Genomic DNA, 15,780 nt, shown 5'->3' with positions numbered 1-15,780 from the left:
TTCAAAAATAACAAAGCACACCGTGCTCAAAAAGATATAAGTGAAGCACTAGAGCAAGTCCTAGCTCATAAAAGATTTAAGTGAAGCACATAGAGCAATTCTAACAAGTCATGATATAATTTTGGCTCTCTCAAATAGGTGTGTCCAGCAAGGATTGATGACTCAAAACACAAAATAAAACAAGCAAAGACACATATCATACAAGACGCTCCAAGAAAAACACATATCATGTGATGAATAAAAATATAGCCTCGAGTAAAATACCGATAGTTGTTGGAAGAAAGCGGGGATGCCACTCGGGGGCATCCCCAAGCTTAGTTGGTTTTTCATTATTGGATAATAGCTTGGGATGCCGGGGCATCACCAAGCTTAGGCTCTTACATCCTTCCTTCATCCATCGTAAGATAACCCAAAACTTGAAAACTTCAATCACACAAAACTCAACAAAACTTTCATGAGATCCATTAGTATAAGAAAGCAAACCACTACTATAAGTGTTGTGTTAAACCAATTCATATTTTATTTTTGTATTATATCTACTATATTCCAACTTTTCTATGGCAAAAACTCATCAAAGAAAACCATAGAGCCATCAAAATAAGCACACAACACAAAGAAAACAGAATCTGTCAAAACAGAACAGTCTGTAGTAATCTGACTTTGGCGAATACTTATGTAACTCAGAAAATTCTACCAAAATAGGAAGACCTGAGTAATTTTTATATTAATTTTCTGCAAAAAGAATCAGAGTAAAATCTCTTTTATGTGATTTATGAAAATTATTTTTGTGAGCGCAAAGTTTCTGTCTTTTTCAGCAAGATCAAACAACTATCACCCAAGAAGATCCTATCGGTCTTACTTGGCACAAACACTAATTAAAACATAAAAAGCACAATCATACCAGAGGGAGAGAGGGAGTGCATCTTCATACCCTTGAAGATCGGTAAGCGGAAGTGTTGCAAAGAACGCGGTTGATGGAGTCGTACTCGCGGTGATTCAAATCGCGGAAGATCCGATCCAAGCGGCAAACGGACGGCGCCTCCGCGTTCAACACACGTACAGCTCGGGGACATCTCCTCCTTCTTGATCCAGCAAGGGCAGAGGAGAAGTTGAGGGAGAACTCCGGCAGCATGACCGCGTGGTGGTGGAGCTTGTGGTTCTCCGGCAAAGCTTCGCTACGCTCAACGGAGGAGGAGTTGGAAGGGGGGAGGGCTGCGCCGGGGGAAGGGTGCGGCTGCCCTCCCACCCCCACTATTTATAGGGTGAAGGGGAGAGGGGGCGTCCCCCTAGATGCATCTAGAGGGGGGCGGCCAGGAGGGGGAGACTTGCCCCCCAAGCAGGTGGGAGGCGCCCCCACCCCCAGGGTTTCCAACCCTAGGCGCCTTGGGCCCTTTGGGGGGGGGGGCGCACCAGCCCACTAAGGGGCTGGTCCCCACCCATATTCATCTCACAAGCCCCCTCGGGGCAGGTGGCCCCACCCGGTGGACCCCAAAACCCTTTCGGTGGTCCCGGTACAATACCGATGACCCCCGAAACTCTTCCGGCGGCTGAAACCGGACTTCCCAAATATAAATCTTTACCTCCGGACCATTCCGGAACTCCTCGTGACGTCCGGGATCTCATCCGGGACTCCAAACAACCTTCGGTAACCACATACAATTTCCAGTTACAACTCTAGCGTCACCGAACCTTAAGTGTGCAGACCCTATGGGTTCGGGAACCATGCAGACATGACCGAGACACCTGTCCGGCCAATAACCAATAGCTGGATCTAGATACCCATATTGGCTCCCACATGTTTCACGATGATCTCATCGGATGAACCACGATGTCGGGGATTCAATCAATCCCGTATACAATTCCCTTTGTCCATCGGTATGTTACTTGCCCGAGATTCGATCGTCGGTATCCCCATACTTTGTTCAATCTCGTTACCGGCAAGTCTATTTACTCGTTCCATAACACATGATCCCGTGGCTAACTCCTTAGTCACATTGAGCTCATTATGATGATGCATTACCGAGTGGGCCCAGATATAGCTCTCCGTCATACAGAGTGACAAATCCCAGTCTCGATTCGTACCAACCCAACAGACACTTTCGGAGATACCTGTAGTGCACCTTTATAGTCACCCAATTACATTGTGACGTTTGATACACCCAAAGCATTCCTACGGCATCTAGGAGTTGCACAATCTCATGGTCTAAGGAAATGATACTTGACATTAGAAAAGCTCTAGCAAACGAACTACACAATCTTAGAGCATCTCCAGCCGTTGAGCCCCCCAGGAGGCATTTTTCTCACCTCCTGGGGGGCTGCCGGCGAGAACTTTGGCCTGGGGGCAGGAATTTTTCCACTCGTTGCGCCCCCTATGCATGGACAGCGCCACCACCTGCGCCCACTGCTTCAGGCTCATCTTCACCGTCTCCGGCGGGTCATCTGCACGGAAGGGGAGAGTATGGAGAGGGGGCTCCCGATCGGCGACAGCTCGGAGGCCTCCGAGGAGGTGCCGCAGGAGCACTGGCTGGCTGCGCCGGCGTTGGTGTTGGCGGCGATGGCGTAGAGAAGGTCGAGCGCCGGGAGCGTCTCGACGAGGCGGCTCCTACCGGCGTCGCAGGCGGCGCAGCGCTGCGAGGGCGGGTTGAAGCGGAAGCCCAGATCGAAGGAGCCGCGTAGCTCGTCGAGCTGGTCGTTGGTGACGCTCTGCGCGTGCTGCAGCGGCGAGCGGCGGCTCCTGCCCAGTATCCCGCGCCGCCGCCGCTCCCACGCCTCGTCCAGCTCGATGTCGGGCGACCACGAATTCTGCTTCTGCAGGCCCATCGCCCCCGCCGCGCCCCTCAACCTGCCCCCGCCGCCCAGGCCCTCTCCTCCTCGCAGGCTGGAACCCCTTCCTCTCCTCCTCCATGGCCGCCAGCCTCCTCCTCCTCCACGAGGGGGGCGGCGGGGGATTTGGATGGGGGCGAGGAGGACCGTTGGCCACTGCCGGGGGCGAGGAGGACTGCTGGCCGCCCAGGCCCATCAGATGGGGCTGGAACCCCTTCCTCTCCTCCTTGCAGGCCACGCCCGCGGCCGCCGTCCTCCTCGCCCGGACGCGCCCGCTCGCCGAAGAAAAGCCGAGGAGAGAGAGAGAGCTCGTGCGTGTTAGTGAAAAGTGAGAGGAGAGAGGCTGCATGTGGGCCTTTGCAAGCATAAATAAGTCGCCGGCGCTCCCAGATGCCTCCCGGGGGGCTGGGTTTCGGGTGGGACTGCCGGCGCTAAAATTGCACGAAACCGTCGGAAAAAGTGATCCTGGGGGCGTGAGTGGAGATTTTTTTCACCGCCGGCGGTGAAAAAGTGAGAGAAAAGGGCCTCTTGGGGGGACTAGTGGAGATGCTCTTATGCTATGCTTAGAATTGGGTCTTGTCCATCACATCATTCTCCTAATGATGTGATCCCGTTATCAACGACATCCAATGTACATGGTCAGGAAACCATAACCATCTATTGATCAACGAGCTAGTCAACTAGAGGCTCACTAGGGACATGTTGTGATCATGTATTCACACATGTATTACGGTTTCCGGTTAATACAATTATAGCATGAACAATAGACAATTATCATGAACAAGGAAATATAATAATAACCATTTTATTGTTGCCTCGAGGGCATATTTCCAACAAGGCGGAGCCATCGGAGGAGAGGAGAGGGAGGGGCGGTGAGGGAGAGAGGGAGCGGTGGGAACAGTGCGACTGTGTGGTGACAGGAGAGTGGGGGGGGGAGTTATGAGACGTCCCCTCTGTCTCCCGTGCTGCCCGAGGCGCAACTCCCTCACACGCGTGGCCGCGCCGAGCCAGGCTCGCGAGAAACTGCCGAAGTTTCCGCCGGGCCAGGTTGCGGCCTGCTTTAAGGTCCGTGCGGGCCACAAAAAGCATGCAGCCCAGGCAACCAAACAGACCGCGCACATCCTGCGCGGGCCTGGTCGGGCTGCATGCGGGCAACCAAACACGCCCTATGTGACTGCATGCCTTGTGATGTGCATATATATTGTTCTTGGCCTTGGAAAAGAAAGAAATCCCACCATCAATATTCGACAAGAAAAAAAGAGACACGGGCTTCATATGTTTGGGCCTACAATGGATGCATGGGTTCGGTCTAAACGGGACGACTTGCACACTTGCGGCTACCAAAGGCCCACAAATTTACCTAAAAAAAAAAAAAGGCCCACAACTGGTGCTGGCGAGTAAAGCACTTGCACGGTTGTTGCACCGAACGGCCGTGACCGCGAGACAGACCCAACAGCTCCGACTAAGAACGGCCGGCGGCGCTTCGTGCGGCTAGGGCGAGTCTACCTCGGCCGTTCTACCAAGGCCAAGCTAGGGCACGGCGGCCGTCAGGGCTCCAACGAGCAACACCGGCCCTCTCGACAAGAGAGGACCTGCTCCGTGCAGCGGCACCGGGTCCGCGTCAAGACAAGGTGAGCGCCTTGCCTCCTCCTCGATCTGCGCTGCTGCGTACCCTAGAATTTCCCCGTCCACGGAGTGCTCCGACCTACTCCGTGGATTGCGCCATGCTCAGATTTGGGTACTCCCGTTGCTGATTCAGCTTCATAACATGTGCGTCGTATCTGAATTTTGTTGCGAACGCGCGCTGGTAAAATTCTCTAGCTTTTATCGCGGGCCGATGAAGTAGTTCATTCCGCCTGTGGCTGTAGCATCTACTAGTAGATTGCAAAAATCTGGGTACTAGGTTCTCCTGGTTGTGGATTCGGCACGGCCCTTTTAGTTTAGTTGATTGATTGATTGATTCTCCCATGGTTGACTGAGTTGCGCGCTGGCCTTCCTAAAACCCTGCCAAGTTTCTGCGCCCAATTCAGTTGCAAACTCCTCTTGCTGGAGAAGCAATCGCAGTTCATATAAACGCAACTATAAACTACTCCCTCCGTTCCTAAATACAAGTCTTTTTAAGAGATTTCAATATAAACTACATACGGATGTATATAGACGTACTTTAGAGTGTAGATTCACTCATTTTGCTCCGTATGTAGTCCATATTAGAATCTCTAAAAAGCCTTATATGTAGGAACGGAGGAAGTATCACTTACACTGAAGCTACAAAGTCTGCGGTTGGTAATTCTGTCATCGGTGCTCAAAGCATTAATCATGTACAAATACGCAAACCTATGGGAAAATGCTCGCAGCTCAAATTGAACTCTAGGATGATTCTTGATAAACTGTTGCATTCGCTGGGGACAGCAAAGAGTCACTAGTAATACAATTCATAACATGAGCTCACAAATCAGATAATTATGCAGATGGATGATCATAGAGCATAACAATCTGCCACGTTGTCCATGGCATCCCCCTCATGCGTGGAAAATATTGCAGCCTATGGTATTTGGGCGATCATGCTAATTTTGCACATCATCTACACGTTTATGGCGAGAATCGATTTCAACATGATTTATGATGGAAGTATTTCACAAAATATAATATGGAAATGAAACTAGCTATTTATATATACCATAATAAATGGTAATTCTCTAATTAAGACTTCCCTACATAAGTACCCATGGCTGATCTGGCAGATAAAAATTAATGAGCACAAAAGATACATTTAATCTACATCTCCATGGGATCTCCCTCTTAATCCTGAGTTCATCACCATCACCAATCCATAGATCCCTATCACCCAGGATTCGAACCATCACCTTTCTTTCAGGGGAAAAGCTCCTGCAATCAACTGGTAAGAGGTGGAAGATGGTCTGGACGATGCGGTGGTGGTTCAGCTGCAGTTTCTTATTGCTCGTTGCCGCTCCAAACCTAGTCTCCGGATTCTTCACTTATCCTGTTGCCACCAAAGTGAGAGGAAACATCGAAGAAACCATTTTGTTTTGGACTTCGACAAAGCCTTTAGTCCCCCTGTCCCACTCTCCCTCTTGTTCCTTCTTTTCCGATGAATTTTATTGGTTCTGTTGTGCCTGACATGCTTCTTAGTCCTGTTCGCAGCCTTGCAGTGAGGGTTCCGGTAATCTTTCTTGGTATCTTCATTGTGTACCGCTGACATTGATGATTTGGGCGTCATTGATGTGCAATATTATCTTTATTGGTTCTTAATGTTGGATGCAGTTAGTCCTATTAGTTGGTTTTGTGCGAGTTATTCAAACATTTTTCTACAGATTAGTTGAATTTTAGTGAATTCTGGTTTTTGCAGAAGGCATGGCAAAGGCGGGAGAGAACAGCTTTGAGGATGAAATCATGGAGTCGGACATCGAATTGGAAGGGGAAGTTGTTGAGCCGGACAATGATCCTCTGCAGAAGGTCAGGATTTGGGTGAAAAGTAGTTTGATTTTGATAGAGCCATCAATCATATGTTCTGTGCTGATGGTGTGGAAAATTGATGTTGTTGCTTTGCCCTTATCTGTTACAGATGGGAGATCCATCGGTTGAAGTCTCTGAAGAAATGCGCGACAAGGCACAGCTCTACAAAAAGAAGGGCGTTGATGCGCTTTCAGAAGGTAAGGTTTAATTATTCATAGGGATGTGAGCCAATTAGTCTTTTAATACCTGCAATATAGGAGAATGGAGGCGAGCTTTTGTAGTTCGGTGAAACTTTGTACTGAAAGTGCTCCTCCTATTTGAATATTTGAATAAATGTGGATTTGTGTATTAGGTAAACTGGACGAAGCAGTCGAGCACCTGACGGAGGCCATCTTGCTGAACCCCACTTCAGCTATCCTCTATGCAGCCAGGGGTATCAAGAGTTACTATATGTAATCCTTCAATTTGATCTTAACTTTATATGGCGCTCTTATCTTTGATGCACTTTATGCAGCTGGTGTTTTTGTGAAGATGAAGAAACCAAATGCAGCAATTCTTGATGCGGAGGCAGCATTGCAGGTTTGGATGCCTCATGGATAATAAATCCCATTGCTGTCCATAGATATGCTCACAATCAAAGTTCCTGTGTAATGTGTACTTGCTCAGATAAATCCAGATTCTGCTAAAGGATATAAATCACGAGGGATGGCGAAAGCTATGCTTGGGAAGTGGGAAGATGCTGCTCATGACCTTCACTTGGCAGCAAAATTGGATTTTGATGAAGAGATCAGCTCAGAGCTTAAGAAGGTAATATAGTAACCACTAACATCCAAAATGCCTTTTGGACCCCGGGCTTAGTGATCCTGGATTCTCGAGAAATTCGAAAATAAATTTTGAGGTGTTAAAATTTGTTGAAGATAGCAAACTTTACCTTTTCTAAATTTCCGGGATCAGCAGAGCCTTTTTTTATCTGAAGAAAACGCAAAAGCCTTGCGTTTCAGTTCGTTGCCTGAGCTCCAAATCGCCGCACTCTTGTTAACATAGCCTACCATGGAAAAATGGAGAGTAGGGAGGACACTGGTCCTGGCTGCTTGAAGTAAGGATATGTCTCAAACATGCATTCCATGTACAGGTTGAACCCAATGTACACAAAATTGAGGAGCACAAGAAAAGGTATGAACGCCTGCGTAAAGAGAGGGACATGAAAAAAGCTGACTTGGAAAGACAGCGTAGGCATGCTGAGGAGGTAATCATCTTTCCAAATGGTTGATAAAAGTAGGAAGTTCTCTACAAATCCTTTGTGTTTCCAAGTGCTATCATTAAGACTGAAACTCGTTGAATTAGTAGGAAGGTCTTTATAAATACTCAAACCATGTTTGGTTTTGTTGTGACTGTCTTGATACCTCAAGCAACTTCTGTAAGCTAATGTTTTCATATACATTGTGTTACACAGGTTTCTGCTGCTTCTGCTGTTCTAAAGCCTGGTAAGTTTCGCATATAATTATTTGTTAGATTATCTCCATACAGAATTATATGCAAACGTCGGAAGTATACACAATATTTTTGGACCCCAATGGACAGCAAACGTTCGCTGTGGGGCATGGCAATTGTGAATGTTTTCTGTGGCAAATTCTTGGGAAGCACATGGCAATTTGTTCACAAACACATGGCAACTTCTGGCAAACAGAGGATTTTGCTGCGAAATTGCCGTGTTCGCTTGAAAGAACTGCCATGCTCCCAACACAGAAATTGCCGTGAAAAACGTTTGTTTTGCTATGCATCCCCGGCGAACATCCGCTGAATAACATTACCCATATTTTTTGCTTGCTTTTGAAAACCATAATGTTCTGTGTTCTTATAACATTTTCTCTGCAAAGTGAAGTGATTAATACTGCTACTGAAGCTGGATTTAATGTGTCTGACTCGCACATTATTTTGTGATGTTTTATCAGGTGATGTGATCACTATCCACTCATCTAATCAACTGGAAGAAATATTTACAGCCGCGTCAAAACTGTCAAAGCTTGTGATTCTGTATTTTACTGCAACATGGTGTGGACCATGTCGTTTTATGGGCCCTGTTTACAAAAGCTTATCTGAACAGCACCGGAATGTCATATTCCTTAAGCTGGACATTGATCAACAAAGCAATATTGCCCGTCGCTGGAATGTCTCGAGTGTTCCAACATTCTCCTGTGTGATAAACGGCAAAGAGATTGATAAGGTTGTCGGGGCTGACAAGACCGGCCTTGAGAGAAAAATTGCGGAGCATGGCTCTCGTAAACAGTGAGCTATCATGTTACTCCTATGTTGTACTCATATGGACTCAACTCTCAATAAATGAGCGGTTATGAATAAAAATTGACCTACATGTGTGGAAATTCTGGTTGTCTCTGTATTTTCATATAGTATTAATTTATGTGCTTTAGTAGTGGTCGTGGTGCATGCACATACACCCGAGAGAGTATGTATTTTGATGTTCCATGGAAAGTTACTCTAGGAATCTACATGTTGAAAGTTTACCTACAAAACTAAAGTTGCTCTTGCAGATTCTTTTAGCTTTTGTGTCTAAAATGAAATATATTTCTTGTTACTAGTGTGAGTCTGTACCTTGTTCTACTTATGTTGTTATGTGTTTTTAATTCAAAACCTAATTACTTCAACATTCCTCATTTGATCTCTGAAAAGTATTTCTCATATTGTAGACTACTTGTGTGAATCTGATTTGCTGTTGATGCCATCATAGTTTGCTTGTCCGTGTCCATTGATAATTGATGCAGTAGCTTTTGTAAACATAACGGAGAAATAAATACAACATTTGATAACAATATTCCGCACCTTTGTTTTGTAAGTTATTCATGGTAAAATGTGTGCAATTACATATTCTATGGTTCTATATGTAAGAGCACAGTATGACGTCCTGAATGACTGCATGGTGACCTACAATGAAATACTGCACGGTGCAGCCTCTGGGGCACATCTACCTGAATTAGTCAAAATAAGAAAGAATGATGTTGGATTTCACTTGATGCTTTTGAAGGCAAACTTTCCATTACATAGATTAAAGCTGGTAGCAATGTGCTGAAAGGAGATAACAAATGCATTCTGTCAAAAGAGAATGAGAAAGACAACAAATGCACACAAAGAGATATGGGATACATATTTGGTATGCCTTTGCTGGAAAGCTATTTACTTCCTCTCATTCTTGGAGTAGAATCTCAGGACCACATAGAAGAAGAGCCGATAGAGCACACCCCAGGCAAGGAGGATTGCAACATCAACCCAGATGCTGTCCATTGTGATATCCATGGAGGTGAGCACATCCTGGCCTATCAAGGGGCATGTTGTGATGTTTGGGTTCAGTTGATCATGAAGGCCACTTTCCTTGATTTCTCCCAGAGGTCCTGGGGACAGCTGATTGAATGTGCCAGTGTAGCAATGGCTGCCTTTGAACTCGTTGACGAGCAAGGCCTCAAACGGGTACTTGATTGCGGAGATGTAGTGAAGCCATCTCCAGTAAATAGGGATCTTGTTCCGCTTCAGAAAGAATCCGCAGGTGAGGAAGAAGAGCGCTGTCGTTGCAATCACGACGGCATAGCCAGTGATGTAGCTCGGAACAAGCGCACTCACCAGCATCACATAGGCATTTGTTGTGATGAGCGATGCAAAGAGGACGATCCAGAAGTAGAGCAAGCTGCTATTCAGATGGAGCATGAACTTCGTGATCACCGCAAAGGTGAAGCCCTGGATGGCGAAGAAGGGAAGGTAGACAATGAGGGAGGAGATCACGTATGTCGAAGCACGGTATGCATTGTGTGACCTCTCGCGGATGAAGATGAAGCGCTCCTGGATGAATGTCGGGACTGCATCATTCGAGGAGAAGAAGACGAGGCAGACTGCAAAGATGTAGAAGTTGAGGATGCGGTTGATGGTCAGGAAATCAGAACCGCTGAGGCGATGGAACAGCGTCGAGAGGATGAGTGCCATGACCGTGAGCACAATCTCACGAGAGAGGAACAACTCCGGTGTGCGCACGACATTCAGTGCGGTACGCCATGAAAGTACAGCCACCTCCCTGAGCCAAGGATTGGCGAACTTTGGCCCGTCCTCTGGTGCATCTAGTGGCTCAATATCAAGCCCCTGCTCCTCATAGTCTGGCTCTTCTGGCTTGAACACTGGTTCTTGGGGAGATGGAGGAATTGACCTGTGCGGCGTATTCACACGGCTTCGCTGGTAGCTTGACATTGGGGTCCTTGCTGGTGTTCGAGCTGGAGTCCAAGTAGGCCTGCGCTGCGGTGTCCCTGCGACACCATTGTAAACCCAGACTGAGAAATCTTTGTAGAACTGTGAAGCTAATCTTGGATGGTAGCCCGAGTTTGCAGTGTGCATGGGTGTCTGTATTTTTCTCTCAAGAGAATTGTCGAAATCACCCTCCTCGTCATCAATATTGTAGGACTCAAAGTTTGAGAAGGGGTTTGCATGAGGCGTTGCGCTTGCAAGTGAAAACTGGTTGCTTTTGAGTTGCATTTGCCTGAACTGGACTGACTTCTGGTATGGTGTCCTTGGTGTTCTCGGCACCGGAGTCTTCGCAGCTTCAGTGGGTTTGCTGCCATCCCTCTGGTATGCAACCAGAGGCTCAAGTCCCAGTGTTGATTCATCGTACTCCTTGATGACATCCAGTAGATATTCCATGCTGTTCTCACCCTCAGGTACTGGCCGGCCGAATCCAGCAAGGTATGTGGGAAGTGTGGTTGGGTTGCCTAGATAGATCAGTCGCCCTCTGGATAAGTTATTGGAACTAGTTAGAAGAGTATATAGCATAGTGCAATACAACCGGAATGTAATTAACCACTAAAATAGCCACAATAGAAAGTTATTAACAGGCCTGAGAACACCAGATTGAATAAAATGGAATACTACCTTGCAAGGATGACAATTCTGTCAAGAAGCATCTGTATCCTGAAAGATGGTTGATGGATAGTCATGAGCACAATGCTTCCTCCTCTTGCGATATCCTTCACTTTCTCCACCACACTGTGTGCACTAGTGGAGTCGAGGCCGGAGGTTGGTTCGTCGAGAAACAGCAGAGATGGCTTATGGATGATGTCTGTGCCTATCGACACTCTGCGGCGTTCCCCGCCAGAGACCCCTCGCACCCCTTCGTCCCCAATGTATGTGTGAGCTGTTGTCTGTCATTTGGCAAGGGTATGCTTGTCAAAAATCTGAGCAATCTTCTCAGGCGCTATTTTTCATGTAGTTCCGGTGGACCAGATATTATTCGATTATTATTTTGCTATCTTGCTTCAGCTTTTGCTTTGGAAGCTAAAGCTTCTGAAGTTCGGTTGTGATTCGTCGCTACTATTAGTTTAGTTGCGTCGCATAGTTGCGTCAAGTGAGAGGGCATTGGATCACAATCTACCGTAATGGAAAATACCGAATTAGTAAATCGGGAAACATGAGGTTTTTACAGTTCTGAACTAGTATTCTCACCAGTGATGCTTATGTGATCAATTAAGGTTCAGAATGTGGCAAAGCAGTGCATAAATTGAACTATTATTATTGGTTGACTCATTTAGGAATGCTTGAGTAGGGAGAATCAAGGGGTTACCTGCAGACCAAGCTGCTCAATGAGTTCCCACACCCTCTTGAGCTTCTCAGCCCTTGAGAGGGATGGCGGGAGCCTGACCTCAGCTGCAAATGTGAGCGTCTCCAGCACCGTAAGCATGGGAAACAGCTGATCGTCTTGCATCACGTAAGAGGAAATCTGCTTCATGTAGCTCGTGGTGACCTGAACAAGTTTCAGTTTACAGCATAAGAAACTGCACCGTTTGTTCTTGTTTTTGTTTCTTCTTGTAATGAAAATGCAACGTAACCATCGAGTCGAGTGTTAAAAATCTTACAGGTCGTCCGTCGATGCTGACAGACCCTTCGAGGCTCCCCTTGGCGATCCGTCCGGCAATGGCGTCGAGGAAAGTGGACTTGCCGGCGCCGCTGGGGCCGAGGATGGCGGTGACCTGGCCGCGGAGGGCCTGCCCGGAAATGTCGTTGAGCAGGTACACCTCCTTCTTGATCTTGACCCCGTCCTTCTTCTGCTTCTTGATGACGCTGTAGGACAGGTTCTTGAACTCGAGGCCCTGGCCGGGGAAGGTGGTGATCTTCTCGCCGACGGCCGGCACGGGGCCGCCGCGCTTCCCCCGCACGTCCGCGGCGTCCAGGAGGCTCTCCAGGCTCTTCTTCCTCTCCGTCCGGCGGGCGGGCATCTCCGCCGCTCTCCGGGCGGTGGCCGCCGTCTCGCCCGCCCTCTCGGTCCTGTGGGCGGCGGGCAGCACCTCGGCCGCCCTCTCCGTCCGGCGGGGGGGCGCCTCGGCCGCCCTCCGATGGGCCGTCTCGTCCGCCGCCGCCCTCTCCGTCCGGTGGGCGGCTGGCCTCTCGGCCGCCGCCCTCCGGTGGTCCCTCTCGCCGTCCCTCCGCATGGCCGTCCTGTGCTGCTGCGGCTGCTGCATCTTTGCTGCGGTGGGCTTGCGGCTTCCCCCTTCGCCCCGCCTGATTGCTTATATGATGCCGCAAACAAGAAAGTTTCTGAGTACGCGATGCGCCGGTGGACGCATCCCAGGCCGCCAAACGCGAGGTGTTTTGTCCTGCGTCCAGAAGCTTTGGAGGCGGTGTTCCCGCTGGTGGCGCCTTGGTTTCGCAGGTGACGCCCTTGGCGCGTTGCCGCGACGTTGATATTGAGGCAGTGGTGGACTGGTGGCCACGCCGCGCCTGCCTTGTGCCTTGGCCTGTGCTTCTCTTGGGTTTGCAAGTTCCACTAATGGTCGCTTGCTGCGGCTTGGACTGGCGCAGAACGACGATGACTGATTCAGGGCCTCTGCTGCATGCTGCTGAAGCTGGGTGCTGGGGCAACGGAGAATGCAGAGCAACTGTTTACCGGGTCTTGGTTACACACAGTTAATTAACGACGGGAAGGGAACTGAACTAGGCTAGGGCTAGTTCGTCGCCTAACTCCTCGCGAGCAGTGTGGCTCTGATCTGCCGCCGAGTCTTTGCTGCTGGCATTCGTTGGAAGGCAGCCGAGCCTTGAGGAGCGTACGGACTAAGGAAACACATTCCCAGCTTAATTCCTCGCGGTCGCAGGAGACACAACCTTCATCTGCGGGAATCAGCCGGCGATCGGCGCCCGGTCTCTTGCTGCTGTCTTGTCCAGCATTTCTCCTCTCCTCTCGCAGGTCGCAGCGAGGGACGCGCCGCTTCGTCCGTTGGGTGTTGGAGCGGGCTGTGTGCGGCCCGCTATGCATGACAAGAGCTGTTTATCGCCTACTGCGAGGCAGAGCTCCGGCTCGCCTCTAGCGCGCTGATACCGGGTCGGTCTAGTACTGTAGCGGCAGACGCGAGTTTTTTTCCAATGGTTTTTTTATCAATCACTGTTTGCATCAGTTCTCTTTAGATTTCTATTTCTAATGCTTTCATTTTATTTCCCTCTTTTACTATTTTCCTTCGTTTTTCTTTATTTTTTGTCTGTTTCACCCATTTTCTTTGTTTTTTTTCATTTCTTAACACATGTCTAAATTTTTCATACAAATTTCACATTTTTCGTATACATTAGAAACATGTTCTATACACGTTTAACATTTCCTAAATAAATAATTAACATTTTTTCCAATATATGTTTTGATGTCTGTTTTTCGTACAGATTGTAATTTTTTGTTATACATGTAAAATATTTTTATACAGGTTTAAAAAATTTAAATGCATGATTTTTTTAAATACATGTATTTAGCATTTTTTTGAATACATGATAAACATTTTTCAAACACACATCGAAACCTTTTTTTGAATGATACAAAACACTTTATAAGCTATTTGAACATTTTTTACATTCTACAAACACTTTTTAAATTTTTCACAAACATAGTTTTAAATACATGAACATGTTTTATATTGTATAAATACTTTTTAAAAACTTCAGAAAAATATTTTTAAAGTGTAACATAATTTTTTAATAGTACAAAACATTTTTTAATTACATCAACATTTGTTTTACATTGTATATCATTTTTCTAAAATGTCGCATACATTATTTTGGAACGCACGCACACTTCTTAATGTCATGATTTTTTTGGAATGCTATCAACAGGTTTTATAAATTACACCAATTTGTTTTACACTGTGTTAACATTTTTCAAATTCGTGATGTCTTTTCAAAGAAGTAAGTAAATTAATTTTTTGTAATATATATATATATATATATATAATTTTTTTAAAAAATTTAAATGAAAATAAAAAAATTTACTTTTGCATGTGTACCTGCGTGATCATGTGCGCCCATTTAGGGCATCCTTGAGGTGAGACGTGCTATTGTCACTGTTTGTTTGAGATAGCTCACCAGGCTTGACGCTTGGTTGCTACTGTTACTACTGGGGCTCTATTTTTATTACTAAAAGAATACTGTCGGGGCCGTCATCGGGCGCTTCGTATTTGGCACTTCAGGCGCCTGTCTTAGGCCATTTTGCAAACGGGCCACCTTCTGTTTTGAAGTACGATGCACTAACCATCCCACCAACCAACCTCACATGATTAATTTCATTCTTTTCTTTCTTTTCTTCTTTCTTTTTTTCTTTTTCCTTTTTCTTTTCCTTTCATCTTTTTTGCTAAATGCATGAACTTTTTTTTTCCAAACTGATGAAGTTTTCTTCAAATCGATGAACTTTTTCCAAAATTGATGAACTTTTTCGAAATTCAATGAACTTTTTTTAATCCAATTTGTTGGACTTTTTCAAATCGATGAACTTTTTCTTCAAATTCAATGAACTCCTTTTCAATTTTTTTTTTCAAAATAGATGAACTTTTTTCACATTTTTGCGATTTTCTTTCCAATTTTATGAACTCTTTTCTATACTGATCAACATTTTTTCAAAATCAGTGAACATTTTTCAAATCAATGAACTTTTTAAATTCATGTTTTTAAATAATTTTATGAATTCTTTTGCGAGTTTATGTTTTCTTTTTTAAAATAATTTATACTGGGTATATAATATATTTTATGTGTAGTATTAAAAGGGTTAAATAGTACAATATTAAAAGGTGCTAAGTTTGATCCCTCCTTCTCACATAATGTTTTCTTCGCATTTCCTTTTCAGCATGTTGCTGCTGGCCCGCTAGGCACCGCGTGCGAGCGCGAGCACAGCGCAGGAGCACCCGCGCAGCTGCAAATCCATAGCGCCAATTGATTTAGTGCAAGTATCTGTACCTTTAAGCCCACCATGTAGTTTAGAGATGGTAATAAAAATGGAGTACACTGAATTATTTGTTAATCTTATTTCTATGGAAATGCTAAAAATTCTATGTCAGATTTTAGGGATGGCAAATTGAACATTTTTTATGGCAATTTATGTTGGCGCGAGAATGACAAATTCAGTTGACGAGCACGGCAATTTTCTAGCAAAAAAATGAACTAAGGCAGATTTTCCATGCTCGCTAACTAAAC

General features: G+C 46.2%; 2 protein-coding genes across 3 annotated transcripts; one reads left to right on the top strand and one right to left on the bottom strand.

Annotated features, from left to right (window-relative positions):
* The first annotated feature begins 4,213 nt into the window (after nucleotides 1-4,213).
* LOC109772046 (TPR repeat-containing thioredoxin TDX) lies at nucleotides 4,214-8,678 on the top strand. Of its 2 annotated transcripts, none has more exons than XM_020330741.3 (9): nucleotides 4,214-4,454; nucleotides 6,191-6,297; nucleotides 6,407-6,494; nucleotides 6,650-6,730; nucleotides 6,812-6,876; nucleotides 6,964-7,104; nucleotides 7,430-7,543; nucleotides 7,751-7,781; nucleotides 8,250-8,678. In XM_020330741.3, the coding sequence occupies exons 2-9, from the start codon at nucleotides 6,196-6,198 to the stop codon at nucleotides 8,585-8,587; spliced, it is 960 nt and encodes a 319-aa protein (XP_020186330.1). In that variant the 5' UTR covers nucleotides 4,214-4,454; nucleotides 6,191-6,195; the 3' UTR covers nucleotides 8,588-8,678. The 2 variants fall into 2 exon arrangements, with proteins under 2 accessions (XP_020186330.1, XP_020186331.1); XM_020330742.4 differs by having other exon boundaries at nucleotides 4,252-4,454; nucleotides 6,194-6,297.
* Nucleotides 8,679-9,296: 618 nt separating this feature from the next.
* LOC109772047 (ABC transporter G family member STR) lies at nucleotides 9,297-12,970 on the bottom strand. The gene is made up of 4 exons (XM_020330743.4): nucleotides 12,198-12,970; nucleotides 11,906-12,085; nucleotides 11,218-11,486; nucleotides 9,297-11,077 (listed from the first exon to the last, which is right to left on the bottom strand). The coding sequence occupies exons 1-4, from the start codon at nucleotides 12,798-12,800 to the stop codon at nucleotides 9,487-9,489; spliced, it is 2,643 nt and encodes an 880-aa protein (XP_020186332.1). The 5' UTR covers nucleotides 12,801-12,970; the 3' UTR covers nucleotides 9,297-9,486.
* Nucleotides 12,971-15,780: the final 2,810 nt, after the last annotated feature.

This window comes from Aegilops tauschii, chromosome 5, assembly GCF_002575655.3.
Source record: "Aegilops tauschii subsp. strangulata cultivar AL8/78 chromosome 5, Aet v6.0, whole genome shotgun sequence".
In the NCBI taxonomy this organism is placed as follows: Eukaryota; Viridiplantae; Streptophyta; class Magnoliopsida; order Poales; family Poaceae; genus Aegilops; species Aegilops tauschii.
The sequence above is the reverse complement of the archived record's forward strand: the minus strand, read 5'-3'. Positions and strand labels throughout refer to the sequence as shown.